General features: G+C 45.9%; 1 protein-coding gene and 1 long non-coding RNA gene across 3 annotated transcripts in view; both read left to right on the top strand.

The window, feature by feature from the left end:
- Positions 1-12,485, top strand: part of Tatdn2 (TatD DNase domain containing 2) — a 21,952-nt gene extending 9,467 nt beyond the window's left edge. The window contains exons 4-6 of one of the 2 annotated variants that reach the window (XM_023705319.1): positions 4,340-5,233; positions 10,024-10,151; positions 12,389-12,485. In XM_023705319.1, coding sequence (XP_023561087.1) covers positions 4,340-5,233; positions 10,024-10,151; positions 12,389-12,479 — 1,113 coding nt within the window. In that variant the 3' untranslated portion in view covers positions 12,480-12,485. The remainder of the gene's footprint in view (positions 1-4,339; positions 5,234-10,023; positions 10,152-12,388) is intronic. The other variant, XM_023705323.1, reaches the window with a different exon arrangement.
- Positions 12,482-13,235, top strand: LOC111813732. Its single transcript, XR_002818903.1, has 3 exons — positions 12,482-12,571; positions 12,753-12,847; positions 12,966-13,235. It is a non-coding gene; the product is annotated as an uncharacterized LOC111813732 (long non-coding RNA).
- Positions 13,236-14,524: the final 1,289 nt, after the last annotated feature.

Below are 14,524 nucleotides of genomic sequence, written 5' to 3'. Positions count from 1 at the left end.
ACACACACACACACACACACACACGTTTGTAATATAGAATAGTGATGTTTGTTTTGGGAAATTGGTACACACACGTGACATTTCCTTCTCACCTTTCCCTGGCCCCCTTTCTCATCTCTATGAGTCTTAACTTTTCATTCTCTATTGTTTTTTAACTAATATTTGCTTGCAGTACATAAGATTGCATTTACTATGGTAAGTGTGTGTGTGTGCAGAGTAGCTCTTCTATTTTTAGTCTCCTGTTCCTACTCCCTCCAACTCTTCCCTCTATTTGCCAAAGTTCTATTTCCATTTATTTTCTTTTAAATCAATGTTTTAAAATCTGTTTCCCCTTCCTTCGTCTCTTCATCTCCTGTTCCTCTTTCCTTTTGAAAAATATTTCCTTATTTCCTAGTATCTTTTATTTTGCTCCTTATATATATTTTGGGTTTCTCATAAGGAAAACAATGTGATATTTAAACTTTATGGGGTCGGGGAGATGGCCCAGTAGAATAAACGCTGGCCTGAGTTCAATCCCTGGTTCCTCAAAAAAAAACTTTATATTTTAGGCAGGTCATATAAGAGAAAACATGTGATACTTAACTTTTGGAGTTTGGCTTACTTTGCTTAGCATGGTGGTCTCAAGTTCCATTTTCCTGCAAATGACATGATTTCATTTATTATTGCTAAGATCCCAACCCATGTATAGACCACATTGTCTTTATCCACTCATCTGTTGATAAGCATCTGTTTCCAGGGCTTAGCTGTTTGAGTGGCACTATTAAGAAACATGGGTATGCACCTATCATTATAATATGATTTCTTCGTAATTCTTTTTTTTTTTTTTAATGTATTTAATACAGGGTCTCACTACACAGATTGGACTTGTTTGACCCTTCCTGTTTTTCAGCCTTGCAAGTGCTGAGATTACAGACGTGCACCACCATGCCCAGTCTCAGTCTCAATCACCCTGTCTCAGCATGTCCTGGGGGCGGGGTCGGCACCCCAGACCAGGCTCTTTTATCTGCTGAGCTACCTGGCTGGCCCTATAATTCTTTTGAGAATATGCCCAAGGGAGGTGTTGGTGGGTCAGATGGAATTTCTTTTGTTAATATTAGGAGGACAACTCCTACTGATTTCCCTAAATGGTTGCACTGGTTTACATTTCCACCAACAACATAGGAGAGTTCATTCTTCCTCTGGATCCTTGCTGGTATTCATTGTTTTTGTTTGTTTGCTTGCTTGATTTTCAGTATTGGGAATTGAACCGAGGGCCTTCACATTGAGCTACAACCTCAGCTCTTTTTTATTTTGAGACAGGTTTTTTTTTTTTTTAAGTCATCAAGTGGCTTGAACTTGTCATCCTCCTGCCTTAGCCACCTGAGTGCTGGGATTATAGGTGTGCGCCACCGCCATACCCAGCTCCTTATGTATGTTTTAATGTAGATACATAAGAGCTGGATCACAAAGATGTTATGTGTTAGTGTGTATGAGACGCACTTTGACTTTCCGGTGTACAGGTATAAAAGGAGAGTGGTGGTGACTCCAGTATGTCTCATTGGAAAATTCAGCAGGAAAAATCAGAACTTGTCAAGCTAAGGCAAGGCTACAGTTTTGTTGTTATCTCAGTTGAACAAGCTTATAGTATGTGTGCGCCGCTGGGTGCACTGAGCTGTGACCAAGTTGGGTCAATCTCAGCACTGAGGAAGCTGAAAACAGGAGGACCACCACCAGTCCGATCTGCATAGTGAGACCCTGTACCAAATACATGAATGGGGAAAAAATCATGACTATAGTAGTTAATGAATACCCAGGTACCTACCACATAACTTCAAAAGTTAAGTTAAACTTGTTTCTGTTTTTTTGAGACAGGGTCTTGCTATGCAGTTAGGACTCACTGTGTAGCCCAGGCTGGCCTTGAACTCTTGGTGATCCTTCTGCTTCAGCCTCCCAAGTGCTGGGATTACAGGAATGCACTACCACAGCTGGCCTCAGATAAAACTTTAAAATGCTGCAATTTAAATGATTATGTGTGTGTGTGTGTGTGTGTGTGTGTGTGCGCGCGCCAGGGATAAAACCCAGAATCTCCTACATGCTAAGTGGCTCTTCTCACACAGAGCTATAAACTCAGTGTTTGCTTTGCATTTTAGAAATGGTTCTTACTGGATATTTCTGTTATTAAAGAGGTAAGTGATACAGTAGCTAACACAGTCCCAGCTCCTCGGGGAGCTGAGGCAGGAAGATTGCAAGTTAAAGGCCACCCTAGGCAACTTAATAAGTCCCTTTCTCAAAAAATAGAAAGTACCTGGGGTGGTAGGGATATAACTCTCTGAGAGTATTTGCCTAGATTAGGCAAGGCTTTGGGTTTGATTTCCTAGTACAAAAGAGAGGGGGAAAAAATCAATAGCAAAAAGAAATATAGAGCAGAGAACTTAGAATGGGAAATTTATAATTCATTTCAATATTTGTTGTCGCAGCTGAATATGATGATAGTGAACATCTGTAACGTAGCTAGCACTCAGGAGGCAGAGTGAGGCCAGGCAATCTCAATTTTGGGCATTTTAGTAATTTGGTTAAATGTGGCCTCAAAATAAAAATGGTCTGGGGAGGTAGCCCAGTGTGAAGGCCTTGGGTTCAACTCGCAGTATTTACCCCAAAAAAAAAAAAAAAGTGTTATTGTGATCAGTATGTTTCGTTTTGCAACATGTGGAAGTATGGAGAATTAGTCTAGAGAATATAACAGAAACACATGATCTGTTTTAAGGGGCTTATCAGTTTGATTGTAATGGTATTTCATAGTGAATTTTTGTTTTATTATGTACATTTAAAAAGTATTAAAGTAATTTTATAAGGTCTCTTAAGCTTTCTGGTACTGACAAGTGTAAACAGTGTCATTAGCAAGAAATGGACTGAGTAAAGTTGACTTTGGTTGGAGTCTGTCTGTGCTGGCTGTATGTTTGAGACGGTTGCATCAAAGTTACATGGAGAAGAAAATTACATGGAGAATTAGACCGATTTCTTGGCCTCACTCTGGGCCATTGGGTCACAGTATCAGGGTAGAATGGGTTTTTAAAAATGTTTTTAAAATGCTCCCCACTTGGTAATGATGTGAAGCTGAATTTGTCATTAGTTCTACAGATTAAGTGGATATTTATGAGTGGTTACTGTCCAGATCTCAGTGAAAAAACAAGCTCCTGACCTTGTGCTGCTTATTTTCTGTTAAGTCTTCAGTTGATTTGATGCAAGGCATGGCTGTTCCTGCTCCTCTTGCTAGTTAGTGGCTTAGAAGTTGGTTTTGCTTTCAGTGTTGCGCTCTCAAGTTGAGAAAGTGGATTGGGGAGACCTGTGTAGGGGCTCTTATGGCTTGAGGGATGCAGGCATCTGACTAGGCTGGATGGGAGGGGGTGACAGTGGTGCTGCACCACAGTTCAGCCCCCACCTGTACCTGCAGATGACTTCTGGGTCTGATGTGGCTGGCTGCTTTTGGAGGAAGACAGCTGAGAGTACAAGGGGAAGGAAGGATGCCACAGCTTTCCTTCTGCATTCTGTAGCTGGGGGGAGGCATAGTTCACATGGGGGCACATTTTAGATTAATGGCAGCAGTTGTAGTTTTGCATGTTGGGTGTTTTGGAAACATTGTTAGGCATCACAGCTTTCCCTTAGATCCCCAGTGTGGACTGCATTCTGCAGAGCAGTTGTTTTCCAGAGGGACTAGTAAAAAAAAAGGAATGCAGGCATAGCATCCCCTTTAGGGGTCAAGTCCAGTGATCACAGGAGCTTTCTTTAAGCCTGGTAGGACTGTTCACAGCTGCACCTTGCGCTGTAACCTGGCAGGTACCACTTTTGGAATCTGTGGAGATTGTAAAGCAACCAGGTGAAAGGTGAGCAAATGCACTACTGCACAGAAAATGAGCCAGGGTTTATGTCTGCCAATGCCTTTGCGAATAGCAGTATCATTTGCTCACAGTTCTGATTCAGGGTGAAGGGGCTGTGCCTGTGTCCTCACGGACCTTCTCGCTGGTGCAGAACTGAGGAGCGCAGGGCATCTCATGGCAAGAGACAGTGAGCTTACTTGGGTGTCATATCATCTAGTCTCTCCCCATCTTCCTATAAAGCCACCAAGGTTCAATCCTGAGCCTTCAGCCTGATGACTTTCTCTAACCTAACCACCTCCCAAAGGCCCCATCTCCAAACACTACAGTTGGGTTAAGTGTCCATCCTGTTGGACCCTCACAGTGGGAGTGGGAATTATTCTCTCACTTGGGCTCCAGAAGGAACAGACCATCCTCACACCATGATGCTAAGCACGAGGGTTGTTTGCACATGGGAAGACTAACAAACTGTCATTTCTTTTCTGCAGCTTAAAGACAGGGAGGTGGTGCTGGAGCACCCCTCTTCTGGAAGTGACTGGTCTGATGTGGATGAGGTCTCCACAGTCAGATTCTCTCAGGAAGAGCCCGTCTTGCTAAAATACTCAGCAGTTCCAGAGCCTTCTTCCTTTCCCACTGACTATGTCATGTACCCTCCTCATTTGTATAGTAGTCCTTGGTGTGACTATGCCAGCTACTGGAGCAGCAGCCCTAAGACCCCAGGCTACCGCTCTGTGTGCAGCAGCAGCCATGACACAGCACAAACTGGGAAGAGCAGCCGCAGCCTTTCATGTGACTATTCCCCTAGCCCCACAGTGGGTGCCCAGAACACTTCCAGAGACCTGAAGGCTTCAGATGAAGGCAGATCAAAGAATTCTCGCTCATTTAATTTCTCCAGAAGTTCCGGAGAAGAGACAAAGGAGAAAAGGACATTCCGAGAGGAGACACCACCTCGTTCTAGTGGAGGACAGGTGGACAGGAACACATCTACCTTCCTGCCAAGGAGTCACTGGGAGGCAAGCCTGGAGGGAGGCTTCATTGATACTCATTGCCACTTGGATATGCTCTACTCGAAGCTGTCTTTCAAAGGGACCTTCACAAAGTTCAGGAGAATGTATAGCAGCTCCTTCCCTAAGGAATTTCAGGGCTGCATCTCAGACTTCTGTGATCCTCGGACACTGACAGATTGCCTGTGGGAGGAGCTATTGAAAGAGGATCAGGTTTGGGGGGCCTTTGGCTGTCACCCTCATTTTGCACGGTACTATAGTGAGAGTCAAGAACGAAATCTTTTGCAAGCCTTAAGGCACCCTAAGGCTGTGGCCTTTGGGGAAATGGGCCTGGATTACTCTTACAAGTGCACCACGCCTGTCCCAGAGCAACACAAGGTAACAAAGGCTTGCTGTAGTGTGCTATAGTTGTAATTACTCCTTCAGTTGTTGAAACTTAACTGTAAGGTTTTCTTTACTTTGGAACAAAACAATTTCAATCTAGACAGAGCTTTTTCCTTTTTCATTTGTCAGATGCTTTCAAAGCTATGAGCTATTTCTTACCTCTCAGCATTTTCCCCTGTGGTGCTAGGAATGCACAAGTCCTGTACCTCTTCAGCTATGCTGCCAACCCAATCACCATTCTGATGCATTTAAGAGGGGAAAGAGGCATTTTGTGACATGGCTAATATCAGTGTCGAGACATTTACGTGCTTTCTTGCTTGCTTGGGAAGCAAGAGCCTTTGTGGTTTTTTTTTGTTTTGTTTTGTTTTGTTTTTAACCTATTTATTTATTTACTTTAAAAAAAAATTATTTTTGGTGGAACCAAGGATTGAACTCAGGCCCTTGAGCTTGCCAGGCAAGCGCTTATTCTACTGAGCCGTCTGCCCGGCCCACCTTTTTATTTATTAATTTGGTACAGGGTCTTGCTATGCAGCTCAGACTTGTAGAGATCCTCCTGTCTCAGCCTCCCCAGTGCTAGCATTACAGGTGTGAGCCACCATGCCCCATTGGTGACTGGCTCAGCATGGGGCCGGCACAGCATGTGGTACCCAGGATGAACCTGGGTTCTTATGCTTGCTAGGCAGGAGTGAACACCACCGAGCTGTCTCCTTGGCCCATGGTTTTTTGGGTTTTTTTTAAGTTGCATTTTCCCATTATGGGATATTTACAATTATAAAAACGTTTAAAGAAGATAATTCTCATTCATCCAGAGATGATGACTATTGCTGTCTTAATATTTTTCTCTCCCAGTGTTTTTGAGTATTTAGCAGAGTAATAGTGCTGGTAACAGCATTTCAGAGGGTTCTAACAGGGAATGAGGAGGACTACGATGGCCCCTCTCTTCGTCCCTCCTGGGTGCCCCCGCAACATGCATAGGGAGACCTTTTGCTTTCCTGGGCAGTGTCATGGAGTGCTGGGTCCTATGGTTGCCTGCACCCCAAACTGCGGGCCTTGAGCAGGGAGATGGCATGTGTGGCCCTGCTAGCTTTTTTTTTCCTTTTTCCTAGGAACCAGGGAGTGGCCCTGCTTTGTGGAAGCTGCTTTCCAGCTTGCCTTTAGGCATTGTCTCAGATCTGGCCTGAAGTGTTAATCTATTAGATTCCAAATCTGATAGTAAAATAACTCAGCCTGAACGCAGGAGAAGAAATTGATACTTAGGAGAGCAAGACAAATATTTTTATACCTGTTTTCCCAATTTTTTAAAAATTTTATTTATTTATTTATTTTTTTGTGGTACAGGCCAGGAGCGTGTGGGAAGAGGGATATTTCAGGCAAACTCTCAGTTCTGTCAGCATATACTCACTTAATCCTTCTTGGTATTTTGCAGTACCTTTTTCTTTGCTGAGATACGAGGGTCTCAGGTTTGGGTGTGGAAACAGATGGCCATACCATCTAGAAAGCTGGGCTCAAAGCAGTGCCATAGGTGATCAGTGCAGTCCAGCTATTTGGCCTGTGATGGCACTTGAGAGTAGAATATATGAGTCAGGGGAAATAAATTACTGGCAGTAGGGAGGGTAAAAGACAAAGCTACATGTAAAGGAGAGAACAACCGGAAAACATTTGTTAATACTGGTGGCAGCTGATCCTGGTGGTACACACCTGTAACCCCAGAACCAGGGAGGCTGAGGTGGGATTATCACTTTAAGTGGCTGAACAGAGGAAGAGAGTTCTTGCTGTAAGTCTAAAATACGGTGCTCAGAGGAGGGGAATGGTGCTAGATAGCAGCTGTTCTGGGGCACCTCTACCTCAGTCACAGTGATTCATAGGCTTGAGGTGGGTGCTATGGTGTGGTGTATCCTTGAAAGCAGGTCTGGCCACCTTGATAGGGGTTCAGATCTGGCTCTTCTGAGAGAGGTTAGAGGCTAGAGACCTGGCTCAGGAGTTAGACATGCATAAGGCCCTGGGTTCAAACACCAGCCCCCCAAAAAGAAAAAGTTTGCTCTGTTACCTGATCTTTCTGGGTGGATTAGAAAGTAGTGGAAAAGAAAAGAATACAAATATTAGGGTTAAAGTGGGTGGTTATCCTGCTGTCTTTGTGTTTTTTTTTTTTTTTTTTTGGTGGAACCAGGGATTGAACTCAGGTCCTTGTGCTTGCCAGGGAAGCGCTTATTCCACTGAGCCATTTCCCTGGCCCTATCCTGCTATCTTTGAAAAAGGCATGTTAACTTTTTTTCTTCACAGATTTTTTTCTTTTTTCTTTTTTTTTTTTTTTGGATACAGGGTGTTACTATGTAGTTTAGACTGGCCTTGAGCTCACCTTGGAGCCCAGACTGGCCTTGAACTCAGAGGTTCTCCTGCCTCAGCATCCTGAGTGCTGGGATTACAGGTCTGTGCCAGTGTTCACAGATCCCAAGCACTAAATCTCAGGTACTCCATGTGTATGTAACTTGCACACACCGTTAATATGATTATCAGAATCCCTCAATTCAAAAGCCAGGAAGAGTGGAGTGTCCTTACCCATCTTGCTGGCTGAACCCTGCTGCCTCTGCCTCTCAGTTTGCCTGGAATTAATTATTACTGAAGCAATTAGTATGCAGTAATCACCTGGGGACAACCCTGGGGAGCCAGAGTGTGTTGGGTGAGTGGCAACTCTGCCTCCTGCTGTTCATGCATGTAGGTCTACTAGTCAAGACAAGTGCTGAGGGAAGCGGCACGCAGCTACAGGACTGCATGCTAGAGAACTCTGGTCTTAACATTTTGAAATTTGGAAGTGTTTTACAAACTACAATACATTTCATGGAAGTGTTCATTGGAAACTCAGAAGGGATAGTTGGTAGCTTGTCTTACAATCACCTGCCATTAAATCATAGAAGTATGTCTTATGAGTGTGGATGGAACCTAGGGCCTCAGGCATGCTGGGCACATGCTCTCTCACTGAGATACATGTGTCCTTGCCCTGTAAAACAAGAAGAGGGGCTGGGGAGATGGCTCAGTGTAATAAGCGCTTCCCTGGCAAGCATAAGGGCCTGAGTTCAATCCCTGGTTCCACCAAAAAAAAAAAAAAAAAGAAGAAGAAGAAGAAGAAACTAAGAAATTTAAAAAGTAGTAGTTCTGCTAGTTCTTAATGTTGCACATATTTTCCTATTACCTATACTTTGAAAACTGCTTTTTATATAGCTGTATAATATTTTGCCCTAAGGCTATAATAGTTTGTTTGGCTATTATTTGTATGTATGTTTACTGACAATAGGGTCTCACTATGTAGTTCATATTGGCCTGGAATTCACTATGTAGCTAAGGCTGGCTTCAAATTCACAGTGATTCTCCTACCTCAACTTCCCAGGTGCTGGGATTAAAGGTGTGTGCCACTAAGCCTAGCTCCTGACTATTCTGAAGAATATCTTTTTAGTGGCAACAATTGGGGTCTCTTGAAACTTCTTGCTGGACAAACTGGTGCACCCCTATAATCCCTATAATCCCTTGGGAAGCTGAGGCAGGAGTGTTGTTGCAAGTTCGAGACCAGCCTGGTCTACAAAGTGAGCTAGCTGGAGGCCAGTCTGAACTGCATAATGAGACTGTGCCTCAAAAAACAAGAGAAATAAACTTCTTGCCTTGGTAGGGGGTCAAAGGAGGGGCAGGTGAAGAGGTAGTAGATGCACCTGGTGGGGTCTGGCTCCATCTAAAGATTTTCCCTAGCATTCCACTACTGGCATGTCTGTGATCCTCTTTTCAGTTGAAGTCACAGAGCAAATAGGTGGCATGACAGAATTGGTATTGGCTGGTCTCTGTCAAAATGTCAAACAACCTGCATTAGTTTATAAATGTCCTCAAGTGGATATTGCTTTACTATCATATGTACTTTATTGTTTCTTGCTAACATGCTTACATTCTATAGTTGAAAAGCTGCTCAGGAGAATACTGTTTTAGATGAGGTAATTTGCTCTTAACAAAGTACTATTTTTCTAATCTTGATAGAAGAAAAAACACCCCATGGAACTGGGCATTGACCCCAGCGATGTTCTTCCAGTCCTTTTGAATGTTTCTTTCTTTCTTTAATTTTGAGATAGAATCTTGCTAAGTTGTGCAGGTAAGACCCAAACTAGTGATCCTTCTGACTCAGCCTCCCTAATTGCTGGGATTACAAGGATGTGCCACCATGCCTTGCTTAGCTCTAATTTTTGATTTATATTAAAAATAAGTGTAGTTTACTAAGGAAGACTTTAAATTGGTTATAATTAAAAAGAATGAAATAGATCTGTTCACATTGACCTTGAAGGATATCCAGTTTGGACTGAATAAAAAAAAAAGTTGTAAAAAATAAGTAATGTTTCTTTTTTGACACATATTTGATGTCTTCTGAGCACTGGGCATTGTATTGGAGGAGTGTATGGCGCAGCTCTTGCACAGAGAAAGTGCCAGGCCTGTGCCAGAACACGCAAGGTAACAAGGGGAACAGTGAGATAGGGGCAGGTGCCCTGTGCTGGCCCTCCCGCCTCCTGGCACTCAGGTTGCTGCCCTCACTGCTGCTGCTGCTGCTGTGTGGCCCTGCTGGGACTGCAGATTAGCTGACAGCCCCAGGGCTCTGAGCACACCCCACTCTGGAAAGTGTCAGGTAGACAGCAACTGTCACAGTTCCGTGGTGTCATTTTAAGTTGTGTAGGAGATTGGATGCAGTGAGGTGCTAGCAGGGACTTCCTCCTGAAGTGGCCCTGACCATGTGGTGGTGTCTCATTGTCTCCTCCCAGGTATTTGAGAGGCAGCTGCAGTTGGCCGTGTCTCTGAAGAAGCCTCTGGTTATTCACTGCCGAGAAGCTGATGAGGATCTGCTGCGCATCATGAAGAAGTGTGTGCCCTTTGACTACAAGATCCATAGGTAGGCAGTTGCAGTCTCAGTGGCAGATGATGGTCAGAACAGCTGGCTGAGGAGGAGCAGCGATGAGGGGAGCAGTGCTAAGCTGTGTCTTCAGCGGTCTGTTCCCTGCAGTGAGGGAAATCTGGGCCCATTTCACGTCTTGAGCACCTTTTTTAAACAGCAGAGTTGATCAATATGAGACTTGTCCTACCTGCTGTTCTATGTGGCATCTGGCTTTAGCAGACACCCTGAGTCACCAGTGCACAAAAAGGGGCTTTCAGTTCTTAGAGTGAGGACTGTTGGTCCTTTTGGGTCCAGTGGCTTAACACACAGAACATTCAGGGTATCTCAGAAAGACTTTCTCTCCCTTTTTTTTTTTTTTCAATTGAATGCTGCTAGGGCCAGTCAGATAGCAGATTAAAGTGCCTGTTTAGGCAGACACAGGCACTGGGGTTCAATCCCAGGCGTGCTGTGCCAGCCCCACCCCCAGGGCTCACTGAGACAGCAGTTGAGACTGGGTACATGCCTATAATCCTAGCCCTTGCGAGGCAGAAAACAGGAGAATCACTACAAGTCTGATCTGTGTAGTGAGACCTGGTACTAAATACATTAAAACAAACAAACAAACAAAAAAAAAAAAACGCTCTTTTTTCACAGTTAAAGTGCAGGATGTGTTTTGTCTGACAACACATGGGGTTCCAAAGCCATTTGGTGAATACCATGGGTTGCCTGTATGTGTGCTGGGGATTGGCTTGGCTCGGGATGCCCGGGACAGTGAGGTCATTTGTGGCTTCCGTGTATAGGATGTAGGCTGACAGCTAGGTGTAGATGTTTATTCTCCCTAGAAGAGACTGGGAGGTGACACAGAGGTGACTTGTAAACAGTGGGCAGGAGGGGTTCATGAAAATTGTGGAGATGGAGCTGTAGCCTCTATGCTGCTGCCTTCCAGGGGGCCAAGCAGAGAACACAGCATGCAGCAGGGCTGGGCACAGGCGCTCTGCTTCGTGGGCTTGCGTAGTGCCATGTGACAGGCAGCCCTGGGTGAGGATGGCCACAGTGGCGTTGAGGCTGATGGAGGCCTTGTGCTCCCAGATGGGTGAGCTGTAGTGTAGGGTGCAAAGAGCATGAGCGGCAGTTACATAGAGAAGAAAGTCCCTTAGTCCATTGTCTTTTTTTGTGGTGCTGAGGGAGGAAACCAGGGCCTTATATACTAGACAAGCACTCTGTCACTGAGCTACATCCTTAGTATTTTCATTTTTTATGTGTACTAGTTTGGACTAAATAGGCATGCTGGGTATGGTGGTGTACACTCGTAATCCCAGCAGTTAGGAGGCTGAGACCAAAGGATCCCCATGAGTTCAAGGCCAGTCTGGGCTACATAGCGAGACCCTGTCTTAGGAAAGCTGAGTGTGGGCCCCAGAGATGTAGCTCAGTGGCACAGTACCTGCCTGGCAAATGCAAAGTCCTGAGTTTGATTTCTGGTACCAAAAAAAAGTTTGCAATAGAAAAAAGCTGGGTATAGTGATACACACCTGTAATCCCAGCACTTTTGGGAGGCTGAGGCAGGAGGATTGTTGGGATTTGAGGATAGTCTGAATTACAAGTTCAAGGCCAGAGTGGACTTCATAGTGAAATCGTGTCTCAGAAGGACACCCCACCCAAAAAAAAGTGCCTGAAAAAAATAAATACATAAGCATAATATTTTATGCTGCAGTTACAACTTTATGTTTTGAATTTTAGTACAGGGTCTACAGGGTCTCACTACACAGATCGGACTCATAGTGATCCTCCTGTTTTCAGCCTCCCAAGAGCTGGGATGACAGGCATCTGCCTTCATGCCCAGTCTCAGTTGCTGGCTCAGCGCGCCGCAGGGGTGAGGCTGGCACCTCATGCTAGGGATCGAACTGTGGTCCCTGCATCTGCCTAAGCTAGTGCTGTAATCCACTGAGATCTGGCCGGGCCTTGCAGTTACAACTTTAGAAGGGTCAATTTTTAATTCTCTTCCTGCTACAAGCAGTGCTGTGCCTGTGTTGTTACAAGTGGCTATACAGTGCTATATGACATGGGAGGGGTTGCTGTCACTCCCTGTCGCTCCTGTGGTTGCTTTGGGCTCCAGCTCCTTCTTTGCTTACTGTGGAGAGCCCCCCTTGGGTGCAGTTACTTCGTGTCTGTGACTCATTAGAAAGGGCAGGAGGCCTGGAGCCACTACAGTTGCTGCAAGAGGACTGGGCAAACACACTCTGGTGCTCTCTTCGCAGGCACTGCTTCACCGGCAGCTACCCGGTCATTGAGCCCCTGCTGAAGTACTTCCCGAACATGTCTGTGGGCTTCACTGCAGTGCTGACATAGTCTTCAGTCTGGAGGCCTGGGATGCTGTGAAACAGATCCCCCTGGAGAGAATCATTGTGGAGACTGATGCTCCCTACTTCCTCCCGCGCCAGGTAGGGCTGTCTTTAGGCCACGATGAGGCACCAAGAGAGGGTGGGAGGTGGGTGGTCAGAGCCCTAGCATCCCAGTGACTTCCAGGTCCCACCCTGGCCATGCAGATGTTTCCTTGTTATTGCTCTGCAGAAGCTAAAGTCCAGGGGGCAGAGAAGCTGAAGGGTAACCACTCTCTTCCAGGCAGTGCAAAGCCCTGCCCTGTAGAGGGCAGTTCACAGAAGCGTGGGACCCTGCTCACCCAGAGCCCCCTACTAGGACTCTCCCTGCACCTGCAGGTAAAGGGGTCTCTACAGGAAAGTCCCAGAGGTCCTTGCTGGGGAAGGGCTGGGAGGGAGTTCTATGTCCAGTTGTGTGCAGAAGACAGCAGTATTCTGTACTCTTGATGTCTTCCAGGTTCCCAAAAGCCTTTGCCAGTATGCTCACCCTGGCCTGGCCTTGCACACGGTTCGAGAGATTGCCAGAGTCAAAGAGGAACCGCTGTCCCGCACCTTGGCTGCTCTGCGTGAGAACACCAGTCGCCTCTATAGTCTATAAGTCAGAAGACAAAGTAGGAGCCTTGGAAAAGGTCATGCCATTTGCATGATGTGCTTGTTAGACATCAGGCCGAGTGGGTCTTTGACTACATTTTTTAATGTACAGAATATAGGTGAGCATGAAGCCTGATTGTCTTGTGTGAACTTGGCTTGGAACCTTCTTCCCTTTTTTATTTTTATTTTTTCAAACCTTTAGGATGACCAACAGCCTGATGGAACATGGGCTGGGTCTGAACTTTGCCTATCTCAGGTCAAGGATGTGACTCCAAGAGCCCATGGATAGAAAAACCAGGGCTGTACCTTGTCCTTGGAATTCCATGCTCATGAGGCTTCAGCCCCTGGTGGGTGGGTGGGTGGGGCGTGGGTGAGGGGTTGCCCAGAATGGCATCTGGCTTTCGCCTCTTGGTTAGAATGTTCCAGGGCAGTCCCTGGGCGAATGCCGTGTGAGGGCATGCGTCTGCCAGTATGCATCCCTGTTCTTTGCAGCTGGTGGTTTTGGGCAGTCTGTGAATAAAGTCAGCCTCCGCATCTGAGCACTGTGGGTGTATAACTCAGATCCTGCTTCTCAGTTATGGAAGCAAACTCAAGTGGGGAGTTGAGAATGTTTGCTGGAGAAACCACCCCTCCTTCCTTGGTACCTTCCACTTGCTGTCAGAGTGGAGGTGTGCAGAGAGCACTTGTCCGTGGAGTATCCTAGGCAGATGGGCTCTGTGGGAACAGCCTTCTTGGGGATGAGGACTCCACATAGGAAGTGCTCCCTGCTTAGTGAGGCTGCCAGTGTTGTTTTCAGGTGTTAAATGTGAAGGGTTCAGTGCGCAGCAGAAGTACTTACTGATTTGTGGTATCATTCTGCACTTTTGCCACATTCTCCTGGAACACTGGACCAAGACATATCCCTTGGATTAATCCCGTGCGCTAGACCCTAGTGTGCCCCGCCTGGGTCAGCAGCAGAACTCATTCCTCACAGCTCCTGGAGCCCAGCTGTGCTACTTTGCTTTTGCGTAACAAGCAGTCCTGGCCCTCTCCAGGGTCTCCCTTGCCTTGTCCTCTCTGTCTTCAGCGGAGCCTGGCCTACAACTTGTGCAGCCATGTCATCTCGAGAGCAGTGTTCTGCAGTCTCCCTGCTGTGCCTTGTGTCATGGACTTATGCAGGCCCTAGAGGTCCTGGAGGTCAAGGAGCAAGTACACGGAGACTGCACTTTGGAAAACGACCCTCATCTTGACCTGGAGTCCTTTGTCTTGTTTCTTGGAGGCTTCTGTTAAAACCATTAATGATTGGGGTTTCTAGCTGGGTATGGAGGGGGATTTGAATGTTGTGAGGCAAAGCAGAATGTATATAGTATTTTCTTTTGGGAGTGGCCTAAGAAGTTGGCCTAGATCACTGTGCATCTCCAGTGGGTCCCCCGTGCCTCAGATTTG

Source organism: Octodon degus, unplaced genomic scaffold, assembly GCF_000260255.1.
Source record: "Octodon degus isolate 3935 unplaced genomic scaffold, OctDeg1.0 scaffold00008, whole genome shotgun sequence".
NCBI lineage: Eukaryota > Metazoa > Chordata > Mammalia > Rodentia > Octodontidae > Octodon > Octodon degus.
The sequence above is the reverse complement of the archived record's forward strand: the minus strand, read 5'-3'. Positions and strand labels throughout refer to the sequence as shown.